The sequence below is a fragment of the Oncorhynchus tshawytscha genome, linkage group LG07, assembly GCF_018296145.1.
Source record: "Oncorhynchus tshawytscha isolate Ot180627B linkage group LG07, Otsh_v2.0, whole genome shotgun sequence".
In the NCBI taxonomy this organism is placed as follows: Eukaryota; Metazoa; Chordata; class Actinopteri; order Salmoniformes; family Salmonidae; genus Oncorhynchus; species Oncorhynchus tshawytscha.
Genome location: NC_056435.1, coordinates 12,866,783 through 12,893,852, shown reverse-complemented (window position 1 = coordinate 12,893,852; position 27,070 = coordinate 12,866,783). Strand labels below are relative to the sequence as shown.

The following is a 27,070-nucleotide window of genomic DNA, read 5'->3' as shown; positions in this document are numbered from 1 at the left end:
GTGTTACTGTGAGAAAATGCCGGTTGCTGAGTCATGAAATACGTCGCTCCACGCAAGCAGCAAGAAGAATAAGGACAGTTTATAAGTGGATACAACAAGATGACCATTATTGTTATTTTTGACTTGTAAAATCTCTTTGCGTAAAACGAGTTATTTGTTGGGAGCTTCAATTCACTAAATTGCTTTCCAGGACCAGCTTGTCTTGAGAATGTGAGTGTTGTATTAAAAGCAACAGATCTAAGCTTGCTAATGTAGATAGCTAGCTATCTTGATAGGCCAGACCGATAACGCCACACATGTATTTATTTAATTTTTATTTAACTAGGCAAGTCTCACAAATGGTAGCTAGAGAGAAACTCTACTGCTAAGGTTATTTTGACGCTCTGTTTTTGTTGTCACATTTTTAAAAATATGTTCTGTCTGTCAAAGAGCGGGCCACCAAGAAAAACACGCTAAACAATGCCACTGGAGCAAATGCATCTTGATGCCCACGACAATATCTGTAGTGCTCAAGAAATGATTCCATGAGAGCAACAACATCTGAAGCATTTGTTTAGAAAGTTCAATATCATATGACAACAAAAGCATAAACAATGGAGTAATCGGGGTTAATAGTTTTGTGCGGGTTATGATAATAAGGTACAGTTGTCGGCATACCACTGTAACCTAATTCTAAGTATGTTATTTTGAATGAATATCAGTTGATGAAATGTGATGTGTTTTAAGTGCCTTGACTGAATCAGAATTAGTCCACTGCCCACCCCAGATGACTGGCTGGGGTGCTTTTAGGAGCCATGACTGAAGCACTAACCATATTGTCAAGTTCACAGCCTATTAGGTCTGTTGAATGATTATACACGAGGAAGAGATGCTTGCTGTGTTTTGCTTCAAAGTACAACACACACACTTCAAGGAGATTCAATCTGCTCTTAACCCTGATTCATTAAGTAGGGTATAGCAGCAACGATCTGAAGTCACGAATGGAAGAAGTTAGACGAGTTGAATTCCATCACGAAAAGCCGTTTAGAGTAGGATACAAATAAGATCCGGTGAAAATACTGACTGCATGAAAACGAATTTCATGCAGTCAACTGTATGATTTCCTTTGCCTGTCCTGCTTTTTTAAAGTCTCTTGACATCCATGCGGACCAGGTTGATGATCCTGAGCCCTATGTGTAGGCTTAATGTGGTAATATGTCGGTTATAGTGAATACTCTCTTACCCTTCCCTGTCTCCCCAACTTCCAGCCACCATGGTAGCAGTGCAAAGCTACTGTGAAGCCAGCGCTTCCATCTCCGAAGCCTGGCTGGAGGGCGGCATCTCGCCCTGCTTCTACTTCACCCTGGTGCCCACCGTCCTGCTTACCCTCTCCTTCTTCTTCGGCACCTTCCACTGCGTCTGCTACCGCCACTACGGCACCGAGATGGAGCCCAAGTTCGTTCCGCGCTCGCGCCTCTATGATCTCCAACTGGCAGTCTCCCTGCTCCTCCTGCTGCAGTTCCTGGGGGGGCTGGTTTGGAGGGCGGCCGGAGGAGGGGAGCTCCCTGGCTACGTGGTGCTGTACGGCCTTCTGTCCATGCTGGGCTGGGCCTGGGCTGTGGCCCTGTTAAGGCTGGAGAGGAGGAGGGTGCTGGTGAGGGACCGGACACGTGGCCACAGCACGGTGCTGCTGCTCTTCTGGGCTGTGGCATTCTCAGCGGAGAACCTGGCCTTCGTCTCCTGGGCCAGTCCCTACTGGTGGTGGGGCCTGGAGAACACACAGCAGCAGGTGAGAGAGGACCAGTGGTATTGTTGAGGGTTTAACATTATAGAATGTCCCCAACAGAGCTGACGTAACTCCTCCCTCTACGTATCACTCAAAGAGACACGTCTTTTCTACATAATGTATTTCTATCTGAATGTTTCACAACCTTGCCTACTGAACGTGGCACTGGGGTCTGTTCAGGAGGGTGTAGCGTTAGAGGACCTTCCCGATAGAAATGTATTTGTGTTGAATAAACATGTTTAACTGTCAGGTTAAGTTGGAAATGGTGTTAGATCTGTTCCTTGCATTTCTGTCTGCATTTTTCAAACGTTTCACCTCTTTGAATTAACCCCACAGCTCAACCCTCAGTGAGGATAAACTGCCATCTCACTCCCTAGTTTCATAGAGGTTGTTAAAAACGTTAGCATATAATGTTACTGGCTATTAGTATTAAACTTAACATTGAGTTTTAACACTCCATTACACAAGTGTAATAGTGGGCTTTCTAAAAAAGTAAGTTATTTTACCCATAGGGTGTGATGCTGTATCTGCGTAAATGAGTCACAGTCCACTGTTTACTTTGTGTCATAATGTGTACAGTAGTTTACTTTGTATAGTCAGTCTGACTGTAACCACTGACTCACCTCTCCTCCAATCCTGAATGATCCAACAACTCCTGAGTAAATTACTTTTGAATGAGAACCTCGGCCTCACATTGAAGTTGGGGCAGCAGGTAGCCCAACATTTAACAGCGTTGGGCCAGTAACTGAAAGGTCGCTGGTTCGAATCCCAGAGCAGACTAGGTGACAAATCTGCCGATGTGCCCTTGAGCAATGCATTCAACCATAATTGTTCCTGTAAATCGCTCTGGATAAGAGTGTCTGCTAAATGACTCAAATGTAAATGCTATGGGTTGAATGGAGTATTGAAATGTGTTTTATGCCGTTATGCTTGTCAGTCTGCACTTATTTAAAGAAATACTACACTCCAAAAAAAATATATTTTGACGGCTGGCATTCACCGTTTGGTATTGTATTAACAGTCCCATTGGGATTGAATTATCAATGGACAACATACTAAAATGTAGTTTTTGAGTGCAAGATTCCTTTAAAGAGTCAATCTACAATTGCTACATCCGTTTTTGGACTAAGGATGTATACCCATTGAGTCTTGAAGATTATAAATGATATATGCCTCATGAGCTTAGTTCAACTGTAACACCCCATGAGAACCCAACAGATGAGCTTGTTTTACTTTAATGTTTAGAAACATTGCAAATGTAAACAAACAGTGTATAACCTTAAAAGATGGTTAAAACTGTCATTTTGAGACCATGGATGGTCGGTCCTTTCATCCGTTGAGTGGTTCCATTTCTCCAAGCCAAAGCTGCAGATTGCCCCGTTAAAGGTTCAGTCATGACTTAGCATTTTTCATTATTTACCTCAGGTGGAATTTTCTCTGTGGTTGATGCGCTACGTCGGCACGGGCACACTCTTCTTCCTGGGCCTGAAGGCCCCGGGATTACCACGGAGACCGTACATGCTCCTGATCAACGAGGACGAACGCGACGTGGAGGGCGGCACTGGCCAGGTAATCTAGTAATCAAATCAAATGTTATTTGTCACATGCGCCGAATACAACAGGTATAGATAGACCTTACGGTGAAATGCTTACTTAAGAGCCCATAACCAACAATGCAGTTTTTACGAAAATGGAGTTAAGAAAATATTTACTAAATGAACTAAAAAAATAAGTAACACAATAAAATAACAATAACGAGACTATATACAGGGGGTACCAGTGCCAAGTCGGTGTGCGGGGGTACCTGTGCCGAGTTAGTGTGCGGGGGTACAGATTAGTCGATGTAACATGTATGTACAGATACAGTTGAAGTTTTCCCAAATGCCTGAAGGTACCACGTTCATCTGTACGAACAATAGTACACAAATATTAACACCATGGGACCACGCAGCCGTCATACCGTTCAGGCAGGAGACGCGTTCTTTCTTCCAGAGATGAACGTACTTTGTTGCGACAAGTGCAAATCAATCCCAGAACAACAGCAAAGGACCTTGTGAAGATGCTGGAAGAAACGGGTACAAAAAGTATCTATATCCATAGTAAAAACGAGTCCTATATCGACATAACCTGAAAGGCCACTCAGCAAGGAAGAAGCCACTGCTTCAAAACCGCCATAAAAAAGCCAGAATACAGTTTGCAACTTTACGTAGGGACAAAGATTGTACTTTTTGGAGAAATGTCCTCTGGTCTGATCAAAAATAGAACTGTTTGGCCATACTGACCATAGTTATGTTTGGAGGAAAAAGGGGTAGGCTTGCAAGCCGAAGAACACCATCCCAACCGTGAAGCATGGGGGTTGCAGCATCATGTTGTGGGGTACTTTGCTGCAGGAGGGACTGGTGCACTTCACAAAATAGATGGCATCATGAGGGAGGAAAATTATGTGGATATATTGAAGCAACATCTCAAGACATCAGTTAAAGCTTGGTTGCAAATGGGTCTTCCAAATGAACAATGACCCCAAGCATTCTTCCAAAGTTCTGGCTTAAGGACAACAAAGTCAAGGTGGCATTCACAAATCCCTGACCTCAACCCTACAGAAGATTTGTGGGCAGGACTGAAAACGCGTGTGCGAGCATGGAGGCCTAGAAACCTGACTCAGTTACACCAGCTCTGTCAGGAAGAATGGGCCAAAATTCACCCAACTTATTGTGAGAAGCTTGTGGAAGGCTACCTGAAACGTTTGACCCAAGTTAAACAATTTAAAGGCAATGCTACCAAATACTAATTGAGTGTATGTCAACTTCTGACCCACTGGGAATGTGTTGAAAGAAATAAAAGCTGAAATAAATCATTCTCTCTACTATTATTCTGGCATTTCACATTCTTAAAATAAAGTGGTGATCCTAACTGACATAAGACTGAATTTGTACTGGGATTGAATGTCAGGAATTGTGAAAAACTGAGTTTAAATGTATTTGGCATGGTGTATGTAAACTTAAGACTTCAACTGTAGGTAGGGGTAAAGTGACTGCATAGATAATAAAAAGTGAGAAGCCGCAGTGTAAAGAAAGGAATAGAGGTTCTGGATGTCAGGATGCTCTCAATGGTGTAGCTGTAGAATGTTTTGAGGATCTGGGAACCCACCAATCTTTTCAGCCTCCTGAGGAGGAATAGGTGTTGTCATGCATTCTTCGCAACTGTTTTGGTGTGTTTGGACCATGATAGTTTGTTGGTGATGTGGACACCAAGGAACTTGAATCTCTAGACCCGCTCCACCACAGCCACGTCAATGTGAATGGGGGCGTGTTCGCCCCTCCTTTTCCTGTAGTCCAAGATCAGCTACTTTGTCTTGCTCACGTTGAGGGAGAGGTTGTTGTCCTGGCGCCACACTGCCAGGTCTCTGACCTTCCTATAGGCTGTCTCGTCAGTGATCAGGTCTACCACTGTTGTGTCCACATCAAACTTAATGATGGTGTTGGAGTCATGCTTGGCCATGAAGACCACTTGCCAGTTAGTTCACACATGCTCTGAGTACACTTCCTGGTAATCTGTTTAGGGCCGTGGCTTTGTGAATGTTGACCTGTTTAAAGGTCTTGCTCACATCGGCTACGGAGAGTGTGATCACGCAGTCATCCGGAACAGCTGGTGCTCTCCTGCATGCTTCAGTGTTGCTTGCCTCGAAGCGAGCATAAAAGGCATTTAGCCTGTATGGTAGGCTCGCGTCATTGGGCAGCTAACGGATGGGTTTCCCTTTTGTAATCCGTAGTAGATTGCAAGCCCTGCCACATCCAATGAGCGTAAGAAGCCGGTGTAGTAGGATTCTATCTTAATCTTGTATTGACGCTTTGCCTGTTTGATGGTTCGTTTGATATCAGGATATCAGGATTTCTTATATAAGCGTCTGGATTAGTGTCCCGCTCCTTGAAAATAGCAGCTCCATGGCTTCTGGTTGGGAAATGTACGTACGGTCACTGTGGGGACGACATCATCTATGTCCTTATTGATGAAGCCGATGACTGAGGTGGTATATTCCTCAATGCCATTGGATGAATCCCGGAACCTATTCCAGTCTGCGCTAACAAAACAGTCCTGTAGCTTAGCATCCGCTTCATCTGACCACTTCAGTATTGAGCAAGTCACGGGTACTTCCTGCTTTAGTTTTTGTTTGTATGCAGGAATAGGGAGGATAGAAGTATTTTTTTCTCTCTGGTTGCACAGGTGACATGCTGGTAGAAATGAGGTCAAACCGATTTGAGTTTGCCTGCATTAAAGTCCCCGGGCACAACCCTTTTTGTTGTTGTTTATTGTCCCTGTCTGTATTTATTAAGTTCATAATAACCCTTAATATCTCTATCTGTACCCCAGCTCCTGTTGGATGGGGCAGAGGAATCCCAGTCTACCTGGCATGACTTTGGGCAGAAGGTGCGTCTGCTGGTGCCCTACATGTGGCCCAGAGGCAGCATGCTGTTACAGGGCCTGGTGCTCCTCTGCCTGTGCCTGCTGGGTCTGGAGAGGGTCATCAATGTCTTTGTGCCCATCTACTACAAGAACATTGGTGAGAGAGCATCCCACGTTTCATAACATCTCCCCTATATCCCCTATATCTGGATGCCTTTTTAAATTCCTACTTGTTGCTGTCACAACCTTATTGGTTGCGTTGCAGGTTGTCTTTATTGGTGCTGCACTGCACATTCTCAGAAGTATTTTGTGATATCATTGAGGCTGACATGATAATCTACCCAGAAAAACTGCAGAAAAGATGACCTGGGTTTGTCAACCCTCTTTCTGTCACAGTGAATGAGCTGACTGATGGAAGCAGCTGGAAGACCTTGGCCACCACTGTGTGTGTCTACGTCTTGCTCAAGTTCCTGCAAGGTGGAGGGGCAGGTGAGTGCAGAGCTCTAAAGTGCGACCAATTTGGTCAATAATATTTTGCTTTGCTTTGCGCTAGGTTTTGTTTTGGGAGCACTGTGTGAGTATGAAAAAATCTCCCAGATAATTGTTGTAATGATAAGACTTAGCTGTACCGTTGTTTCCGAGTTCCTTAGAGAAACAAGCTGGTGCGGATTCGTTAGCGCCATTGTTGCACCATTACTACAGCGAAAGCGGCTTGCTTCTCGGCTTGCTGCTCGCCTTGCTTCTCGGCTTGCTTCTCGCCCAGGTCAAAAGATCTGACCCATATTACCGCCGCAACATTTTTATCTTCCTATAGCGGATAGCTGGGGCCACATTTTACATTCATAAACTGAATGTACACTTTGTTCAGTCATGCAACTGCATTGGCTAGCTAGCTAACAACCTGGTAACTTGACCAGTATATCCAAACATTTGGGGGCACAGAAAGAAAGGAAAAGGAATCGCTTCTTCAGGAGATCAATGAATATAGCAATGAATGAATGAGAGAGATCTTGCCTGTCATTATCACAAACCTGACTTTTTAAAGAGACCGTGTAAAATGTTTTATCTTATGCATCTCAAACAATATGGTGTAATAGCAGACCACAATTCGGGGTGTTTCCTGATGTGGTCATTCCTTGATATTGTCGTTTGGCAATTCTGGTGTTATGCGATGGATGGTTTCTCAACACATGATTTGTTTACATAGCAGGTTAGGATAATTAGTGTGGCAGGTTAGAATTGGCATGGCAGATTAGGAGAATTGGCATGGCAGATTAGGTGAAATAGCGTGGCAGGTTAGGAGAATTGGCATGGCAGATTAGGTGAAATAGCATGGCAGGTTGGGAGAAGGTTAAAGTTAGTTGTCACTAAAGCACCTTATACCACCCACCACTGCGACTTGTATGCTCTAGTCGGCTGGCCCTCGCTACATATTCGTCGCCAGACCCACTGGCTCCAGGTCATCTACCAGTCCATGCTAGGTAAAGCTCCGCCTTATCTCAGTTCACTGGTCACGATGGCAACACCCATCCGTAGCACGCGCTCCAGCAGGTGTATCTCACTGATCATCCCTAAAGCCAACACCTCATTTGGCCGCCTTTCGTTCCAGTTCTTTGCTGCCTGTGACTGGAACGAATTGCAAAAATCGCTGAAGTTGGAGACTTTTATCTCCCTCACCAACTTCAAACATCTGCTATCTGAGCAGCTAACCGATCGCTGCAGCTGTACATAGTCTATCGGTAAATAGCCCACCCATTTTTACCTACCTCATCCCCATACTGTTTTTATTTATTTACTTTTCTGCTCTTTTGCACACCAATATCTCTACCTGTACATGACCATCTGATCATTTATCACTCCAGTGTTAATCTGCAAAATTGTAATTATTCGCCTACCTCCTCATGCCTTTTGCACACAATGTATATAGACTCCCCCTTTTTTTTCTACTGTGTTATTGACTTGTTAATTGTTTACTCCATGTGTAACTCTGTGTTGTCTGTTCACACTGCTATGCTTTATCTTGGCCAGGTCGCAGTTGCAAATGAGAACTTGTTCTCAACTAGCCTACCTGGTTAAATAAAGGTGAAATTTAAAAAAATTTAAAAAGGAAAAGGGTTAGGCTACAATGCTACAGTTGTCAACTACTGTTGTCCCCGACGTGAAAGAAAAGGCCACGGACCAATGGCGAGCATCAATGGGTGTAACTTGATATTGAGAAACACCTGTATATGAAAGAAAACAGCCCTAATTGCTGTCTGCAATTACACCCTTTTCTCTCAGTAGGAAAATTGTGCTTTTACACAATGTTGAAGCCTAATATTCTACAAATTACTGTAATTTCAATGACGTTTCAAAGTATCAACGTTTTAGCTTTTATAATAAACTAATGTATTTACAGTGTTACATATTAGTTTCTAAGGCACAACATACATGTGCTACAAAAGTAGCTATAATTCATAAAAGCCTAATATAGCCTATATATCAATCAATTAAAATCTATATTTTCTGGTGATCCTAAATTTTTAAATTGGGAACACCAGTGCTACAAAAAAATGTGTGTGTGCATATATATATATATATATATATATATATATATATATATATACATACACTCATTTAGAGCCCTGGGTGAGTGGGAATTTCACCTCCATTTTGTATTTCTCTGCTACACCCATTCATTACTTGAGTACTGTTATTTTAATTATCTCTCTTGTTCCCTCACTCTCTATATCTTCTCTCCCCTTTCTCCTTCTCCCCAACCCCACTCGTACCCCCCTGCCCTCTCTCTCTCTCTCTCTTCACTTTCCTGTACCTCACTCTCTCCCTAGGTGCGTCCGGCTTCGTCAGTAACCTGCGCTCATTCCTGTGGATCCGCGTGCAGCAGTACACCAACCGGGTGGTGCAGGTGCGTCTGTTCAGCCACTTACACTCACTGTCTCTGCGCTGGCACCTGGGCCGACGCACCGGGGACGTCCTGCGAAGCATTGACCGCGGCACCTCCTCCATCAACAGCCTGCTCAGGTGGGTCTCCTAATAATAAATTGTGTGTGTGGTTTTCCGGTCCACACGTCTACATTTTTTTTTAAGGTACCTGTGACCAACAGATGCATATCTGTATTCCCAGTCTTGGCCTATTGAATTTATTTTCCTTATGAACTTTAACTCAGTAAAATCTTTTAAATTGTTGCATGCATGTAAATAAGATTTCTGTATTTCATTTTCAAAAATGTAATTTTTTGTAACTTTGTCATTATGGGGTATTTTGTGTGTGTTTTTCGTTCTCACCCATCTAAAACTCCTATTTAATCCATTTTGAATTCAGGCTGTAACGCATCAAAATGTGGAATAAGTCAAGGGGTATGAATACTCTCTGAAGGCACTGTTATTTATATATATATAGTGGCGGCTCACATCTTGGTTTGATCTTGGTGTGATTACCTGATCCTCAAAGCTTCGAGAGACTTCCTCAGGGGTTTACTCAATAGTCAAAAAGAAAGATTAATCTGTTCTCCTTTCCACCTTAAAATTGAGTCAACATTCCATTTCTTCCATCACTACCAACCAGTGTGATTTTGTGACCCAACTTTGATCTCCCTGTAGTACGTCTCAGTCTTTTAGTGTCATCCTGACCTCTGGACAGTCTGTGTGTTAATTCAGAGGTAAACCTGGCCTCCCGCTCTTTCTCTCCACAGCTACATTGTATTCAGCATCTTCCCCACCATCGCAGATATCGTAATCTCCATCATCTACTTCATCACCTACTTCAACGCCTGGTTCGGACTCATCGTATTCGTCTGTATGTTCCTCTACCTCAGTGAGTACAAGGCCTCCTTTCCGGAGCTAACTTAGTTATTTCTATAAAGTAACAATCATCCGATCTGAGTCAAATATGTGAAATACTTTCAAATGACTTGACCTGCACCAATGGAATAGTCCCAAAAGTGTCAATTAAATCGACTCCAAGCTGAATCAATCACACCTACTTGAAAGTATTTTACATATGCATTCGACTGAGGTCTGGTAATACCAATGTAGTATTTCATAATGGTCCATCAACATATCTCTTCAGCTCTTACCATCATCATCACGGAATGGAGGACCAAGTACAGGCGAGACATGAACACCCAGGACAACAACGCAAAGTCCAAGGCGGTGGACTCCCTGCTCAACTTTGAGACGGTACCGAGATGGTCTCATTGACCTTTAACCTCAATAGTTGGATTGTGTTCATTAGGGCACGCAACAGAAAATGTTTAAAAACATTTTTGAATGGAAAACGTAAAAAGTCCAGGTAGTCCCTCCCAGTTTGTCTGTTTTGATGCCAAATGGACACATGAAGATTCCCTCAAACATATTGCATTTTTTGCAGCTTCAGAGTTGCTTCATGGCTGTGATTGTAATGTTTATCTAACAGGTGAAGTACTACAACGCAGAGAATTACGAGGTGAACCGTTTTGAGGACGCTATTCTGAAGTATCAGGTAATCCAGGCTATAGATGTAAAACTCTGAAGAGTTGAAAATATAGATATGTGTAAAGTTGCACCAGAGCGTTTGCTTAGGTTATTAAGGTCAATTCCAGTTCCACATTGTATTTGTCACATGCACAGTCCCAAGTCCCCAGCGAAAATCGGCTTTTCATTCATATGACTTTCATTTATCTGTCCAGCCTTTCATATTTTGCCTCACAAAGTTTATTTTGTTTTATTTTTGTTATCAGGACAACCAGGGCTACAGGTAGGACAACCAGGGAAACCAGGGCTACAAGTAGGACAACCAGGGCTACAAGTAGGACAACCAGGGCTACACAAAACAATTTGACATAAACAGTTGCATTAATGAGTTTTATTGACAAATGTCAATAATAAAAAATAAGGTCAGCCAAAGCAAAAACCTGATAAAAATGTATTTATATGAACACTAAGTACAGAAGTTGTTCATTGGGAAATGAATATCCAACTAGTCAGTGACAACTGTGTGGAGTTTGTTACAGCAACTATGTACGCTTATTACAGTATTGTAGACACTTTGTCTTGGGATTTCCTATGATCTTCTATGTAGAAGAACCCCTTACCTTCTAACGACTTGTGTGGCCTGTGAGTGTTCGTGGGAGTCTTAGCTTTTCCTATACTGTATAGCTTTTAATAGTTTGTAGCTCCAAACCATTCGGGCTTTACAGATGTTTTTGTTTAAAAAACCCTGCCCTGGTCCCCTTCGAGATCCACCCTTGTCTCACAAATACTGCCTCAACCCCCGTTAATCACAGACTATGGATGCAGAAGAAATAGACAAATCCAATGTTACAACCCAGCAGTCTGTATCTCAAACACACAATCTATAACATTTCTTAGAAATTAAAGTCCTAAATCACACCTTCATTATGGTGGGACTCATTGTGTTAACTTGCAAGCCCTACCCAGCAGTGTAGTATTCAATATCAAAAAAGTATAACTGATAAGATTTTTTTTTTTTATATTAACACAAGAAGTAAGAGCGGAATCTGTATACAGAGTACATTTACAATGTTCAGGGATACTGGAGTATATGAAGTAGATATTCACATGTAGGCAGTGATTAGGAGAAAGTGACTGGTAGCAGGATAAATAATAATATTAGTAAACAGTATGGCAGAAGCATGTGGGTGCGTGGTGTGTGTGTGTGCAAGATTGTCAGGTGTGACAGTGGGATGGATGCACAGTGCCTTCAGAAAGTATTCATACCCCTCGACTTATTCCACATCTTGTTTTAAGTCTGAATTCAAAATGGATGAAATAAAACATTCTCACCCATCTCCACACAGTACCCCTTGGCGGAGTGAAAAAATGACAGAGTGGAAATGTGTCTTGAGACATTTTTTCAAATGTATTTCAAATTAAATACAGAAATATAAAATGTATGTGAATATTTACACTCAGGAGTCAATACTTTGTAGGAGCACTTTTGGCAGTGATTACAGCTGAGAGTCTTTCTGGGGCGGCAGCGTAGCCTAGTGGTTAGAGCGTTGGACTAGTAACCGGAAGGTTGCGAGTTCAAATCCTCGAGCTGACAAGGTACAAATCTGTCGTTCTGCCCCTGAACAGGCAGTTAACCCACTGTTCCCAGGCCGTCATTGAAAATAAGAATGTGTTCTTAACTGACTTGCCTGGTTAAATAATATTTAAAAAAAGGTCTCTAAGAACTTTCCACACCTGGATTGTGCAACATTTGCCCATATTTATTCTTATAAAAATGATTTTAGCTCAGTCAAATTGGTTGTTGATCAGGTCTTGCCTTAGATTTTAAAGTAGATTTAAGTCAAAACTTGCAGCCACTCAGGAACATGTACTGTCTTCTTGGTAAGCAACTTCAGTGTAGATTTGACTTTGTGTTTTAGGTTATTGTCCTGCTGAAAGGTGAATTCATCTCCCCAGTGTCTGGTGGAAGGCAGACTAATCCAGGTTTTCCTCAATGATTTTGCCTGTGCTTAGTTCCGTTCTGTAAAAAAAAAACATTCTGAAAAATCTAAAGTCCTTAATGATTACAAGCATACCCATAACAAGATGCAGCCACCACTATGCTTGAAAATATGGAGAGTTACAGTACTCAGTTAATTGCTCTGATAACATTTCTTGCATTATTACTTTAGTGCCTTGTTGGAAGCAGGATGCATGTTTTAGAATATTTGTATTCTATACAGGCTTCCTTCTTTTCACTCTGTCAATTAGGTTAGTGTTGTGGAGTAACTACAATGTTGTCCATGCTCAGATTTCTTCTATCACAGCCAACTGTTTTAAAGTCGCCATTGGCTTCATGGTGAAATCCCTGAGGGGTTTCCTTCCTCTCCGGCAACTGAGTTAGGAAGGATGCCTGTATTTTTGTAGTGACTTGGTGTATTGATACACCATCCAAAGTGTAGCTAATAACTTCACAATGCTCAAAGGGATGTTTGCGGGGGGTTTTTATCTACCAATTTTCCAATGCCTCGCAAAATTGGAAAATCTCCCTGGTTCTTGTGGTTGAATCTGTGTTTGAAATTCACTGCTTGACTGAGGGACCTTAAAGATAATTGCATGTGTGGGGTACAGAGATGAGGTAGTTGTTCAAAAATCATGTTTAACACTTATTGCACACAGTGGGTCCATGCAACTAATGTGACTTCTTAAGCACATTTTTACTCCTTAACTTATTTAGGCTTGCCATAACAAAGGGGTTAAATACTTATTGACGCAAGACATTTCAGCTTTTCATGTTTAATTAATTTGTAAAATTGTCAAATTATAATTCCACATTATGGGGTATTGTGTGTAGGCCAGCGACAAAAAATCAAATTGAATCCATTTTAAATTCAGGCTGTAACACAATACAAAAAAAGGCATTGTAGATGTAAACAGGGCTAAAAAGTGACTGGTAGCAGATATATTTAAATACTTATGGAAAATGATAATATATACATGTGACCGGTAACATGATGAATAGATATATATGAAATGTGTTTGACCACCTCAGAAGCATAGTTAAATAGAGCTTTCCATCATTAATGATGTTCTAGGATTTTAGAACTGCAACCAGCAGACATTGCTTTAGCTTTTGTATCTCTATTTTCCTGGTTCTAGGTCTGTTCAGCAGTGCAAACAGAAAGCACAAACAGATCTGGGACCAGACTACAACTCTTTTGATTGTAATGTTGCATTTATGGCCTGTTTGTCTGTCTGTCTGTCCCCTCCCATCCTAGATCTCAGAATGGAAGACACAAGCCTCTCTGGCCTTCCTGAACCAGACACAGAACTTGATCATCGGTTCAGGCCTATTGGCCGGGTCACTGCTGTGTGCCTACTTTGTCCAGGAGGGCAAGTTTAAGGTACTGAGCTCGGAGCCCTTGCTAGCTTAAAGGGAAAGTTTAGTATTTTATAAATTAATGTTAGATGGTTCCTCACCTTGGTAATAGTCTATGAGCCAGGACTGTAATCTATAATCCATGTTTGGTTTTTGTTAAATAACCACTTTCCCGGGTGAGAAACAATTTAACATGAAGTTGTGAAATACTGAAGTTCCCCGTTAAAGGCCTAGATACTCATTCTACTACCCTTTTCACACTATCGAGCCGACCGAAAACAAACTGCCCTGGCTCTTTTCACATTGTCCGTATCAGTACGTATCAGCACGGTTCCAGCAACTACTTTTTCTCAGTAATACATGTGGTGTATGAAGTATACATTCAAGTCAGCTGCTGTGAACTTTAGCCTGGTTAAACCAAACTGAACGAAGTGAAACAATAGTGAGCCAAGTGTTCAGTCTGGTTTAACCAGGCTAATGCACTCTATCTCCAGGTTGGAGACTTTGTCCTCTTCGGCACCTACATCATCCAGCTCTACACCCCTCTCAACTGGTTTGGAACCTACTACAGGTGAGAGGTGTTATGGGCTGGGTTTCAATTCTACTTCCTGTCATCCTTCCCTAGTCTCTTATGCCTATCACTTACAGCTAAATGGACTGGATAAATGTCCACCATATTGCTTCCACATGTCTTACTAGATCAAGAAAGACACAAGCAAATTAAGATAGACTATTGACACAGATCGATGAAAGGCATTGTTTACACAACAGGTGCTCTTTATAATACATACGTCCTCATCCTCCACAGAATGATCCAGAGCTCCTTTATCGACATGGAGAGCATGTTTAAGCTCTTTACAGAGGAAGAGGAGGTAATTTTGAAATTGGTTATCAATGACCAGCTTTTTGGTGTGTATGGGAGATTCTCAATTGGAAAAGCCTGTCCTCTCCCCCACTCCTCCGTCCTCTGTGACAGGCAACCAATAAGTGATCGAGAAGTGCCAATTCGTAAGTAGGTAGTCTTCTCCCATCCTCAATTACCTACTTCGACAGAGGATGCACAATAGTGTCCTCGTGGCAGGTAGCATGGAAGTGTTTTAAAATCCCTTTGAATCAGCTTTTGTTTTCTCGGAGGAGAAGAGCATGTACACATTTAAAAACAATGCACTACGTATCCTTTTATCTATAAAATGTCTTGCACCACTAGAATATTTTGTTTTTTATCACTTTACACATGTATTTTTTCTGTACGCATCATTTTCCTGGTGATGCGTGAGTGGAGAAAGAGTCTCATTTCATGAGAAGCTTATTTGTTTCCATGTTCCTTCTCCTCGCCACCTCTTTGATTACTTTCAATGTTTTTAAAATGAGGCGAGGGTAGAAGAGAGGAGGCAGGAGGCAAGCAAAACCAATCGAGATTCTCCCTATGTCAGAATCTAATCTTTGCATTTCATTATGGGAAATGTATTTTTTTATAGTTTGTATGTGCTTTATCTTGATTTCTCTTCAGGTGAAGGATGCGGTGAACGCAGGGAACCTTCTCTATAAACTGGGAAAAGTGGAGTTTGAGAATGTATACTTTAACTACACTGACGGGTAAGTCCTAAGATTTAAAAAATGTATATTCAGGTCTCGTTTGGACTGATGTGTAGGCTATACACAGAGACTGATTCAGAAACAGTTTGAATAATCATAGTTGTGGTAGTTCCAGCTTTCTCCTTTGAACGGGGACATAGGTCTCGGTGCCTTGTAAGGATCCGACGGTGAGTGGGTAATCTACCTTTACAATCGGTCCTATGAGCCACGGTAGTACGGGAGTTGTAGCGATGAGACAAGACAGTAACAATTGGATACTACGAAATTGGTGAGAAAAAGGGGATTAAAAAATATATTTAAACTGTAATCTCTTATGTTTCACCAAGTCGTGGCTGAACGATGACATGAATAACATACAGCTAGCGGGTTTTATGCTTTTTCAGCAGAATAGATCAAGGGGTGGCGGTCTATGTATATTTTGTCTATGTATATTTTTAAACAACAGCTGGTGCATATTTTATCTATGTATATTTTTAAACAACAGCTGGTGCATGAAATCTAAGGAAGTCTCAAGGTTTTGCTCTCCTGAGGTAGAGTATCTCAGGATAAGCTGTTAAACTCTCTTGGTAAATAATGTGGTCATCTATATTTTTCTTACTGTCTATTTACCACCACAAACCGATGCTGGCACCAAGACAACACTCAATGAGCTGGCCATAAGCAGACAGGAAAATACTCATCCAGAGGCGGCGCATGGAAACTTAAATCCGTTTTACCTCATTTCTACCAGCATGTTAAATGTGCAACCAGAGGGTTTTTCCCTCTGACCACCTTTACTCCACACACAGAGACGCATACAAAGCGCTCCCTCGCCCACCATTTAGCAAATCTGACTATAATTCTATCCTTCTGATTCCTGCTGACAAGTAAAAACTAAAGCACCAGTGACTCGGCCAATAAAAAAAGTGCTCAGATGAAGCAGATGCTAAGCTACAGGACTGTTTTGCTAGCACAGACTGGAATATGTTTCGGGATTCTTCCGATGGCAGTACACCACATCAGTCACTGGGTTCATCAATAAGTGCATTGATGATGTCGTCCCCACAGTGTACGTACATACCTCAACCAGAAGCCATGGATTACATCTAAAGGGTAGAGCCGCCGCTTTCAAGGTGCGGGACTCTAACCCGGAAGCGATTGTTGCCTTATAAGAAATCCCGTTATTCCCTCCGACAAACCATCAAACAGGCAAAGCGTCAATACAGGACTAAGATTGAACCGTACGTACTACACTGGTTACGACGCTCGTCGGATGTGGCAGGGCTTGCAAACTATTACAGACTATAAAGGGGAGCACAGCTGCGAGCTGCCCAGTCGAGGTAAATAACTTTTATGCGCTCTTCGAGGCAAGTAACACTGAAACATGCATGAGAGCATCAGCTGTTCTGGACGACTGTGATCACGCTCTCCATAGCCAATGTGAGTAAGACCTTTTAAAGAGGTCAACATTCACAAGGCCGCAGGGCCAAAAAAGATTACCAGGACGTGTACTCCAAGCATGCGCTGACCAACTGGCTAGTGTCTTCACTGACATTTTCAACCTGTCCCTGACTGAGTCTGTAATACCAACATGTTTCAAGAAGATCACCATAGTGCCTGTGCCCAAGAACACTAAGGTAACCTGCCTAAATTACTACCAACCCGTAGCACTCACGAAGTGCTTTGAAAGGCTGGTCATGGCTCACATCAACACCATTATCCCAGAAACCCTAGACCCACTCCACTTTGCATACCGCCCCAACAGATCCACAGATGATGCAATCTCTATTGCGCTCCACACTGCCATTTCCCACCTGGACGAAAAGGAACACCTATGTGAGAATGCTATTCATTGACTACAGCTCAGCGTTCAACACCATAGTGCCCTCAAAGATCATCACTAGGCTAAGGACCCTGGGACTAAACACCTCCCTCTGCAACTGGATCCTGGACTTCCTGACCGGCTGCCCCCAGGTGGTAATTGTAGGTAACAACACATCCGCCACACTGATCCTCAACACGGGGTCCCCTCAAGGGTGCGTGCTCAGTCCCATCCTGTACTCCCTGTTCACTCATGACTGCATGGCCAGGCACGACTTCAACACCGTCATTTAAGTTTGCCAATGACACAACAGTGGTAGGCTTGATCACCGACAACGATGAGACAGCCTATAGGGAGGAGGTCAGAGACCTGGCTGTATGGTGCCAGGATAACAACCTCTCCCTCAATATGATCAAGACAAAAGGAGATGATTGTGGACTACAGGAAAAGGAGGACCGGGCACGCCCCCATTCTCATCGACGGGGCTGTAGTGGAGCAGGTTGAGAGCTTCAAGTTCCTTGGTGTCCACATCACCAACAAACTATCATGGTCCAAACACACCGAGACAGTTGTGAAGAGGGCATGACAAAGCCTATTCACCCTCCGGAGACTGAAACGATTTGGCATGGGTCCTCAGATCCTCAGTTCTACAGCTGCACCATGGAGAGCATGGTTGCATCACCGCCTGGTATGGCAACTGCTCGGCCTCCGACCGCAAGGCACTAGTAGTAGTAGTGCGTACGGCCCAGTATACCAGACGGTGTCAGAGGAAGAATTGTCAGACTCCAGCCATCAATTTAATTCTGCCATCTAATCTAATTCTATGTACATATTACCTCAAATAACCGGTGTCCCCGCACATTGACTCTGTACCGGTACCCCTTTTATATAGCCTCGCTATTGTTATTTTACTGCTGCTGTTTAATTATTTGTTACTTGTATCTTTTACTTATCTATTTTTTTACTAAACCAACAGTGCAGTTTTTAGAAAAAATAAGTGTTAAGGGCTTGAAAGTAAGCATGTGACAAATAACATTTGTATATTTTGTGCTTCTGTGTGTGTGTTTTTTTTTAAGGAAGGAGATCCTTAAGGATGTATCATTTACTGTGCAGCCAGGCCAGACTGTTGCATTGGTAAGATTGGATTCCGAGCTTCCGATCATTACCCAGATATTCCGCACACTTGAGCAGTGTTTGATTTCTCTCTATCAGTCATGTGATGGTTTATGTCCGGACCATGTGTAATACAGATGTTTCTTGCTTCTCAACCGTTTGTGTGTTTGTTGACATCCCTAGATTGGCCAGTCAGGGTGTGGTAAGAGCACCATCCTTCGCTTGCTCTTCCGTTTCTACGACGTCCAGGGAGGATGCATCCGCATTGATGGCCAGGACATCTCTAAGGTGAGTAATTTGCCCAGTTGCAAGAGAATAGTTCCCAGACATACTGCCTTGTTAGCACATGCTGTATATAACATTAGGTTTGTTACACATTTGTCTTCTATTTCAGTTATACAGTATTGTTAATATGATACACCTGGGTCGTGTTCATTAGGCACCAAATTAAGAAAAAAACATTATTATCTGGATGTTTGAAAACGTTTTTTCATTGCGTGACCTAGTGAACTTGACCTTGACCTAATATAGAGTATTCTGAGCCTCTTGGTATCTGGGTGCAGGTGAAGCAGGTGTCTCTGCGTGCCCACATCGGCGTGGTGCCCCAGGACACGGTCCTCTTCAACGACAACATCCGCAACAACATCCGCTATGGACGCATCTCTGCCAGCGACCACGAAGTGGAGGAGGCGGCGATCGCCGCGGACATTCACGAGAAGATCCAGACGTTCCCAGAAGGTACGGAAATAAAACGGTCTCTTTCGATGGTTTCCCGGACACCAATTTAAGCCTTGTCCAAGACTAAAAAAATGATTTAAATGGAGATTCTCTATTGAGTCCAGGACTAGGCTTAATCTGTGCCTGGAAACCAGAGCTGTATGTTGTCATTATATTTATATTTGTAGTTAACCTGAAAGTGGCTTATGGGTTTCAATATTGTTGTTTTAAGGGTTTGTGTAGGTGTTTTGTATTTACCAACCGAATTTGCCGAGACATTTTGACATCTAAATCTCCTCAAACAAGTAGGGAGATTTGCGGAGTTCACACAGTAGCTGTCGGGCTGTCATTGTTACCGTATGAGGTGAGTGACGTTTGTGTCTGTGTTGTCTCTGTCTGTCCCCCTACCCAGGATACGACACCCAGGTGGGCGAGAGGGGTCTGAAGCTGAGCGGGGGGGAGAAGCAGAGGGTGGCTATCGCCCGCACCATCCTCAAGGCCCCTCAGATCATCCTGCTGGATGAGGTAAACTTTCAGGAAGGTCCAACATGAGGCTCAATAACCCTGTTCAGATAGGTATAGGGTGAAGATGATCTTGGGTCAGTTGCATTTTTTTCTTCTATTTTTGGTTAGGTTTAGGATTGTGTAGGGGAAGCTGGTCCTAGATCTTTACCAAGGTGAAACTTCACCCCGGAGCATTCAAATACTTAAAAAACACACACTTCCTCCCTCCTCTCCTTGAAGTTTTCGCTGAGCTTACACAAATTGATAGGTGAACAAAGGGTTGCAAAGGGTAATAAACTTTCTGGTAAATATCTGGAATTTTTCCATGGAAATTTGGCTTAAATTCATTAATAAAAGTTAGCTTATAACAGTGAACCTTTTTTGTGGGATACACATAAGGCAACTCTAGGTATTGTGGCATATTTTGGTTAAATTATCCCCAATTCAATGCAATTGCAACTCTCTGCATGCACAGTGCATTCTTCCATCACATGTACAGTGCACTCTTCCATCACATGTGCAGATGATTCTCAAGATCTTGCACACTAATGAGATGCTATTGAGTCCACACTACTACACTGTCTAAGCCAAGGACTACATGCTTTCTGGTAAGTTTTGATTACAATACTGGGTGGGGTGAATATATTTTATGACATACATGATTTTTTGTTAACTAGTAAATAGTAGCCTACAGCAAAGTGTGTTTAAATCATTTCTAAGTTAACAATATCTGCTAGTTAGCTTTTGCTACCATGTGGGTTTTATCTTGCTTGAGCCTGCTATCTGAGGAGTGTTAATTCACCTGTTCCCAAACATGTTTCATTTAAAAAATGTATCTTACAAAGGAGTTGTTTAATCTAACTGCTTAACTATTTATCTGTACATGGAATTTTATTTTTTGTTTTTTTTACTCATATTTTTTCTAGTCTTTACAGGAAAATGCCATGGGCACTATCTGATGTGTGGAGACATTTCACTGCAGCTAATGAAGGAAAAGCTGTGTACATTTGCAAATACTGTGCCAAATCATATGTGAAGAATGCAACAAAGATGCAGAATCATCTGGCCAAGTGCATAAAGTTCCCTGAGCGCTCACAACAAGCAGCATCTGACAAAAGTCCCTCTACTTCTATTTGAGGTGAAAATGATGAATCAGATACCTTATCGATAGCAACAGCTCATGGTCCTCCTGGAATCAGAGGTTACGTAGTCAGAGAAATGCTGGTGAATGTATGCAACTGGTTCACCTCTGATGGTTACAGGCAATGTGTATTAGAAGAGATTTCTGAATATCTTTCGCCCAGCGTACACCCCTCCAACCAGACATGCTTTATCTACTCATTTGCTGGATGCAGAGTTCAACAGAGTTCAAGTGAAGGTCAAGCAAATCATAGAGAAAGCAGACTGTATTGTAATCATCTCTGATGGGTGGTCGAATGTTCATGGGCAAGGAATTATTAACTACATCATCTTCACCCCTTAACCAGTAGTCTACAAGAGCACAGACACAAGGGACAACAGACACACCGGTCTCTACATTGCAGATGAGCTGAAGGCAGTCATCAATGACCTTGGACCACAGAAGGTATTTGCACTGGTGACAGACAATGCTGCGAACATGAGGCTGCTTGGTCTAAAGTGGAGGAGTCCTACTCTCACATCACACCCATTGACTGTGCTACTCATGCATTGAATCTGCTCCTCAAGGACACAATGGCACTGAAAACAATGTACACACTCTACAAGAGAGCCAATGAAATGGTTAGGTATGTGAAGGGTCATCAAGTTATAGCAGCAATCTACCTCACCAAGCAAAGTGAGAAGAATAAGAGCACCACATTGAAGCTGCCCAGCAACACCCATTGGGGTGGTGTTGTCATCATGTTTGACAGTCTCCTGGAGAGGAAGGAGTCTCTCAAAGAAATGGCCATATCACAGTCTGCCGATATGGACAGCCCCATAGAGAGGATCCTCCTGGATTATGTATTTTGGGAGAGAGGAGTGAACAGCCTGAAAATCCTGAAACCTATAGCAGTAGCCATTGCACAGATTGAGGGAGAAAATGCTATCCTGTCTGATGTTCAGACTCTGCTTGCAGATGTCAGAGAAGAAATACGGACTGCCCTGCCCACTACACTGTTGCTCCAAGCAGAGGAAACTGCAGTTCTGAAATACATCAAAAAGCGTGAAGACTTCTGCCTGAAGCCCATACACGCCGCAGCGTACATGTTGGACCCCAAGTATGTTGGCAAGAGCATTCTGTCTGGCGCAGAGATCAACAAGGCTTATGGTGTCATCACTACCGTGTCTCGCTACCTTGGCCTGGATGAGGGCAAGGATCTTGGCAATCTGGCGAGTACACTTCCAAGCAAGAGCTTTGGGGTGGAGATGCCAACATATCGTGCCAACATATCTCATCAGCCACCTGGTGGAAGGGACATTGTGGATCTTGGGCTCTTTCCCCTGTTGCCTCCATCATCCTCCAAATCCCACCATCATCAGCCTCCTCAGAGCGCAACTGGTCCTTGTTTGGGAACACACACCAAAGCACGCAACATGCAACGGTTAGAACATCTACTTTGTGCATGACACAAGTAATTTTTCCAACAATTGTTTACAGACAGATTATTTCACTTATAGTTTATTGTATCACAATTCCAGTGGGTCAGAAGTTTACATATACTAAGTTGATGGTGCCTTTAAACAGCTTGGAACATTCCAGAAAATGATGTCATGGCTTTAGAAGCTTCTGATAGGCTAATTGACATCATTTGAGTCAATTGGAGGTGTACCTGTGGATGTATTTCAAGGCCTATCTTCAAACTTAGTGCCGTTTTGCTTGACATTATGGGAAAATCTAAAGAAATCAGCCAAGACCTCAGGAAAAAAATGTAGACCTCCAGAAGTCTGGTTCATTCTTGGGAGAAATTTCCTCACACCTGAAGGTACCACGTTCATTTGTACAAACAATAGTACACAAGTATAAACACAGCCATCATACCACTCAGGAAGGAGACGCGTTTTGCCTCCTAGAGATGAATGTACTTTGGTGCGAAAAGTGCAAATTAATCCCAGAACAACAGCAAATGACCTTGTGATCCACAGTAAAACGAGTCCTATATCGACATAACCTGAAAGGCCGCTCAGCAAGGAAGAACCACTGCTCCAAAACCCCCATAAAAAAAGCCTGACTACGGTTTGCAACTTTACATGGGGACAAAGATTGTACTTTTTGGAGAGATGTCCTCTGGTTTGATGAAACAAAAATAGAACTGTTTGGCCATAATGACCATCGTTATGTTTGGAGGGAAAAGGGGGAGGCTTGCAAGCCAAAGAACACCATCCCAACCGTGAAGCACAGGGGTGGCAGCATCATGATGTGGCAGTGCTTTGCTGCAGGAGGGACTGGTGCACTACACAAAATAGATGACATCATGAGGGAGGAAACGTATGTGGATATATTGAAGCAACATCTCAAGACATCAGTCAGGAAGTTAAAGCTTGGGCGCAAATGGGTCTTCCAAATGGACAGTGACCCCAAGCATACTTCCAAAGTTGTGGCAAAGTGGCTTAAGGACAACAATGTCAAGGTATTAGAGTGGCCATCACAAAGCCCTGACCTCAATCCTATGGAACATTTGTGGGCAGAACTGAAAAAGCGTGTGCGAGCAAGGAGGCCTACAAACCTGACTCCATTTCACCAGCTCTGTCAGGAGGAATGGGCCCAAGTTCACCCAGCTTGTGGAAGGCTACCTGAAACGTTTGACCCAAGCTAAACAATTTAAAGGCAATGCTACCAAATACTAATTGAGTGTATGTAAACTTCTGACCCACTGGGAATGTGATGAAAGAAATAAAAGCTGAAATAAATCATTCTCTCTACTATTATTCTGACATTTCACATTCTTAAAATAATGTGGTGATCCTAACTGACATAAGACTGCATTTTTACTGGGATTAAATGTCAGGAATTGTGAAAAACTTAGTTTAAATGTACTTGGCTAAGGTGTATGTAAACTTCCGACTTCAACAATATGTTGAAAACGTTTTTGGGAGATGCAATGGATAATTGGGGATCATTCAGTATTCCCTTTTATTATTCAGTGAAATCATCCCATGTGAAGAGTCAACTCATTTAATTAAAGTTCAATTCTTAACTAAATTGTATTTTTTATTTCTATTGGAAGGATTTAATCATTTGCAATTATGTCTACTTCTGACAAGGTAAAAGGTTTATGTTTCTGTCTCCATATGATATGGTAAATATATCCAATTAAAAAAACATCTACATTTAAATAGTATTAATATTACTTTGCATATATTTGTGTTTATTCCCATATTTTCCCACGGAAAGTTTCCACCTCTGAATATTCCCCCAAATGTGCAACCCTAGGTGAACGCATTGGCTCTATCACTTAGCTTTCACCAGCCCAGCCATGTCAGATCAGATATTTCTTCAAGAACGAGACGAAGCAAAGATGCATTCTTCACATATTTGAAGAGGGACAATGTTTGCCCCCACACCACTGATCCCCTTTCGTATTGTGTTACAGTGGATTAATACGAGTTCACCGAACTCGAATATGTTACTTATCTCGTAAAGTTTTCCCTCTGCACAGGCCACATCTGCTCTCGACACACAGACGGAGCGCAACATTCAGGCGTCGCTCACCAAAGTGTGCTCCAATCGGACCACCATCGTCGTGGCTCACAGGTATGCGATGGCTCTCGGTTGGAACAAGATGCATGTATAGAGGGAACCCATACAGTATGATCAGTGGAGGCTGAGGGGAGGACGGCTCATAATAATGGCTAGAACGGAGCGAATGGAATTGCGTCATGATGTGTTGGATACCATTCCACTCCAGCCATTACCACGAGCCTGTCCTCCTCAATTAAGGTGCCAACAACCTCCTGTGATTAGGACACACACATATCCCCCCCTCTAATGCTGAGTTTGTATGGTTTGGATCTGTCCGGTCTGTAGTCAGATTGTGAATTGTCTGTCTTCAGGTTGTCGACCATCATCGGTGCCGACCAGATTCTTGTACTAAGTGACGGTCAGATAGCAGAGCGCGGACGGTGAGTTGAATGGTTGAATGAGTGTTTGTTCGATTGCTGCACACTCCACAAGCCTATTCCAATCAAAATATTGTTTTATGCTCTTCAAGAAACAAACATCTAAAGAATGTATGTAAATGCCAAGAATGGGACAGGCCAGTGTTGGATGCTTCTCACACTATAGTTCTATTCTCAACACCATATAGTGGGAACATCTTGACATTGTACTTGATGATGGTAATGGTGATTGTGTGTCCCCATTGTAACTACATATTCTCTACTTTCTTCCTCCCAGGCATGATGAGCTGCTAGCTAAGGAAGGGTTGTACTGTGACATGTGGATGAAGCAACAACAGGCACAGGACTCCGACTCAGCCTCTGACACCGAAGCCAAAGACAGGAAGTCTGAGAAACTACAGCCCCCATCAGTCACTGCAGGCCACAGGAGCCACTGAGTCTTGAGTGAGAGGTCAAGAATATGTAGACATTGTGAGGAGACAGAGGAGGACAAAAGGCTGTTTTGTATTTTTTAGGGTATCCGTCCATCGAGGTTAATTCTGTTATGAGGAAAGTTTTAAGCACATATTTATTGGGTATTTTACATTTGATCATTCAATCAAAATGTTTGTACCGTGAATGCCTCAGGCCAGTTGTTTTTAAGTGTATTCAGGATCGTGTTCATTAGGTTAATTAACAGATTTTTTTTTTTTTTAAGTAGTCCCCCCCCCTTTCTGCAAGTTATGGGCACGTTTAGAAGCCAAATGTTCCCTCCCCTTCCAAAATTTGAACGATGCAAACACCTGCAAAATCATGATTTCTCCAAATGATCTGTGGCTGTTGTCTCATCCCACAGTCTGTTGAAAAACACTACTGTACCAGTTATGTTACGTGCGTCTGTGCATGAGTGATTAGTGCCGACTGATTCAGTATAATCCGTCTTCTTGCTGTCTGAAGTCATTTGATTGCAGCCGCCCACAGAAGCAGCAGCAAGTCCAAAGTAGACAAATACCTTAAGCGCAGGTATCGGCAGTTTGGCACAGTCTCACGACACTTTAAATGGTTGACTAATGTTTAGGGGTTGAAGTGAATTTGTTGTATTTACAGCAGATCTTATTGAACAGGTTCATTGTAAATGAGATTTTTAGAGCTGCATCAATTTTACTCCAATCAGACTTGGGCATTGTCATGTACAGTACAGTCTAGGTGTTGACTGATACATGTAAAACTTTGAATTGTCACCAATGGTGATCAATAAGAACTACTGGCAGTATATTAAAGAGAACAGAATCGATAGAATTGACAAAATTGGTAGCGGAAAAGCAAACCTTTATCTATGAATGAACCCAATCCTCAAGCCTGTATGCCGCTACCCGTTTTGAGTACAGAACTACTGTCAAGTGTATCTTTATTTTAATGGAAGAAATTAGTCTGTTTGAATTTGTAAATATCTATGCCTTGCATTCCCAAGGCAGTGTGGAGTTTGTCAGTATCTGTTGATCATAATCACACTCCATTTATTCATTGTCAAATTCTGTTTAATTGATTTTAAAAAGGGCCATAAGGGAAGATCTAGCCATTTAGCTGAACTTTAGTTTATTTGAGAGAGAATGGGGACTTTAAATCTATGTAAAGTCTCCTAGGGTTACGGGTTTGGGGTTGAATTGGAAACTGTCTGCATTAATCAAGGGGACGTGAAAACGGACATACTTACCATCCATATAGTGCACAGCAGACTTTACATCATGAAAAGTTATTGCAGACTGTGAAATAAATAGATGAATCCCAAATGCATTTGAGCATTTGTGACTGCAGAAGTAATACCAAAGAGCTAGAGTTGTTCTGCTACCAAAAAATTGCTCCACCACTACAGCAGTCAATCATTTGTAGGTGTACAATGTGCGCAAACTGGTGCAGTCAAATTATTTACACTAATGCACCATGAATTTGAAATGTTATCTGTAACATTGACACCACAGGAGGTTGGTGGCACCTTCATTGGGGAGAACGGGCTTGTGGCAATGGCTGGAGCGGATTGGTGGAATGGTATCAAATACATGTGTTTGATGCCGTTCCATTTGTGCCTTCCAGAAATGTTTGTAAAGATATTAACTGCTTTGACACAATGTCAAACTTTTTAAAAATGTGATTTGGGGGCATAGTTTGTCTGTAGTGTGATCTTTGCCTTTGGAAGAGTGACAATGTGTGTGTGTGTGTGGCATCTATCCATGCCTGGAAGTCAAATACATCAATGGTTTGTTTTTTCTTTGGTATATATGTTAATAAATGGTATAATTAAAGATGT

The 27,070-nt window shown here is 42.4% G+C and overlaps 1 protein-coding gene across 1 annotated transcript; it reads left to right on the top strand.

Annotated features, from left to right (window-relative positions):
- abcb6a (ATP-binding cassette, sub-family B (MDR/TAP), member 6a) lies at positions 1-27,065 on the top strand. The gene is made up of 20 exons (XM_024426199.2): positions 1-210; positions 1,248-1,768; positions 3,191-3,334; positions 6,134-6,323; positions 6,563-6,655; positions 8,995-9,187; positions 9,859-9,980; positions 10,236-10,345; positions 10,581-10,646; positions 13,876-14,001; positions 14,471-14,547; positions 14,785-14,848; positions 15,487-15,572; positions 18,450-18,507; positions 18,670-18,774; positions 19,050-19,224; positions 19,616-19,728; positions 24,327-24,421; positions 24,721-24,789; positions 25,064-27,065. Exons 2-20 carry the CDS (start codon positions 1,253-1,255, stop codon positions 25,221-25,223), a joined length of 2,562 nt encoding a protein of 853 aa, XP_024281967.1. The 5' UTR covers positions 1-210; positions 1,248-1,252; the 3' UTR covers positions 25,224-27,065.
- The last annotated feature ends 5 nt before the right edge of the window (positions 27,066-27,070 follow it).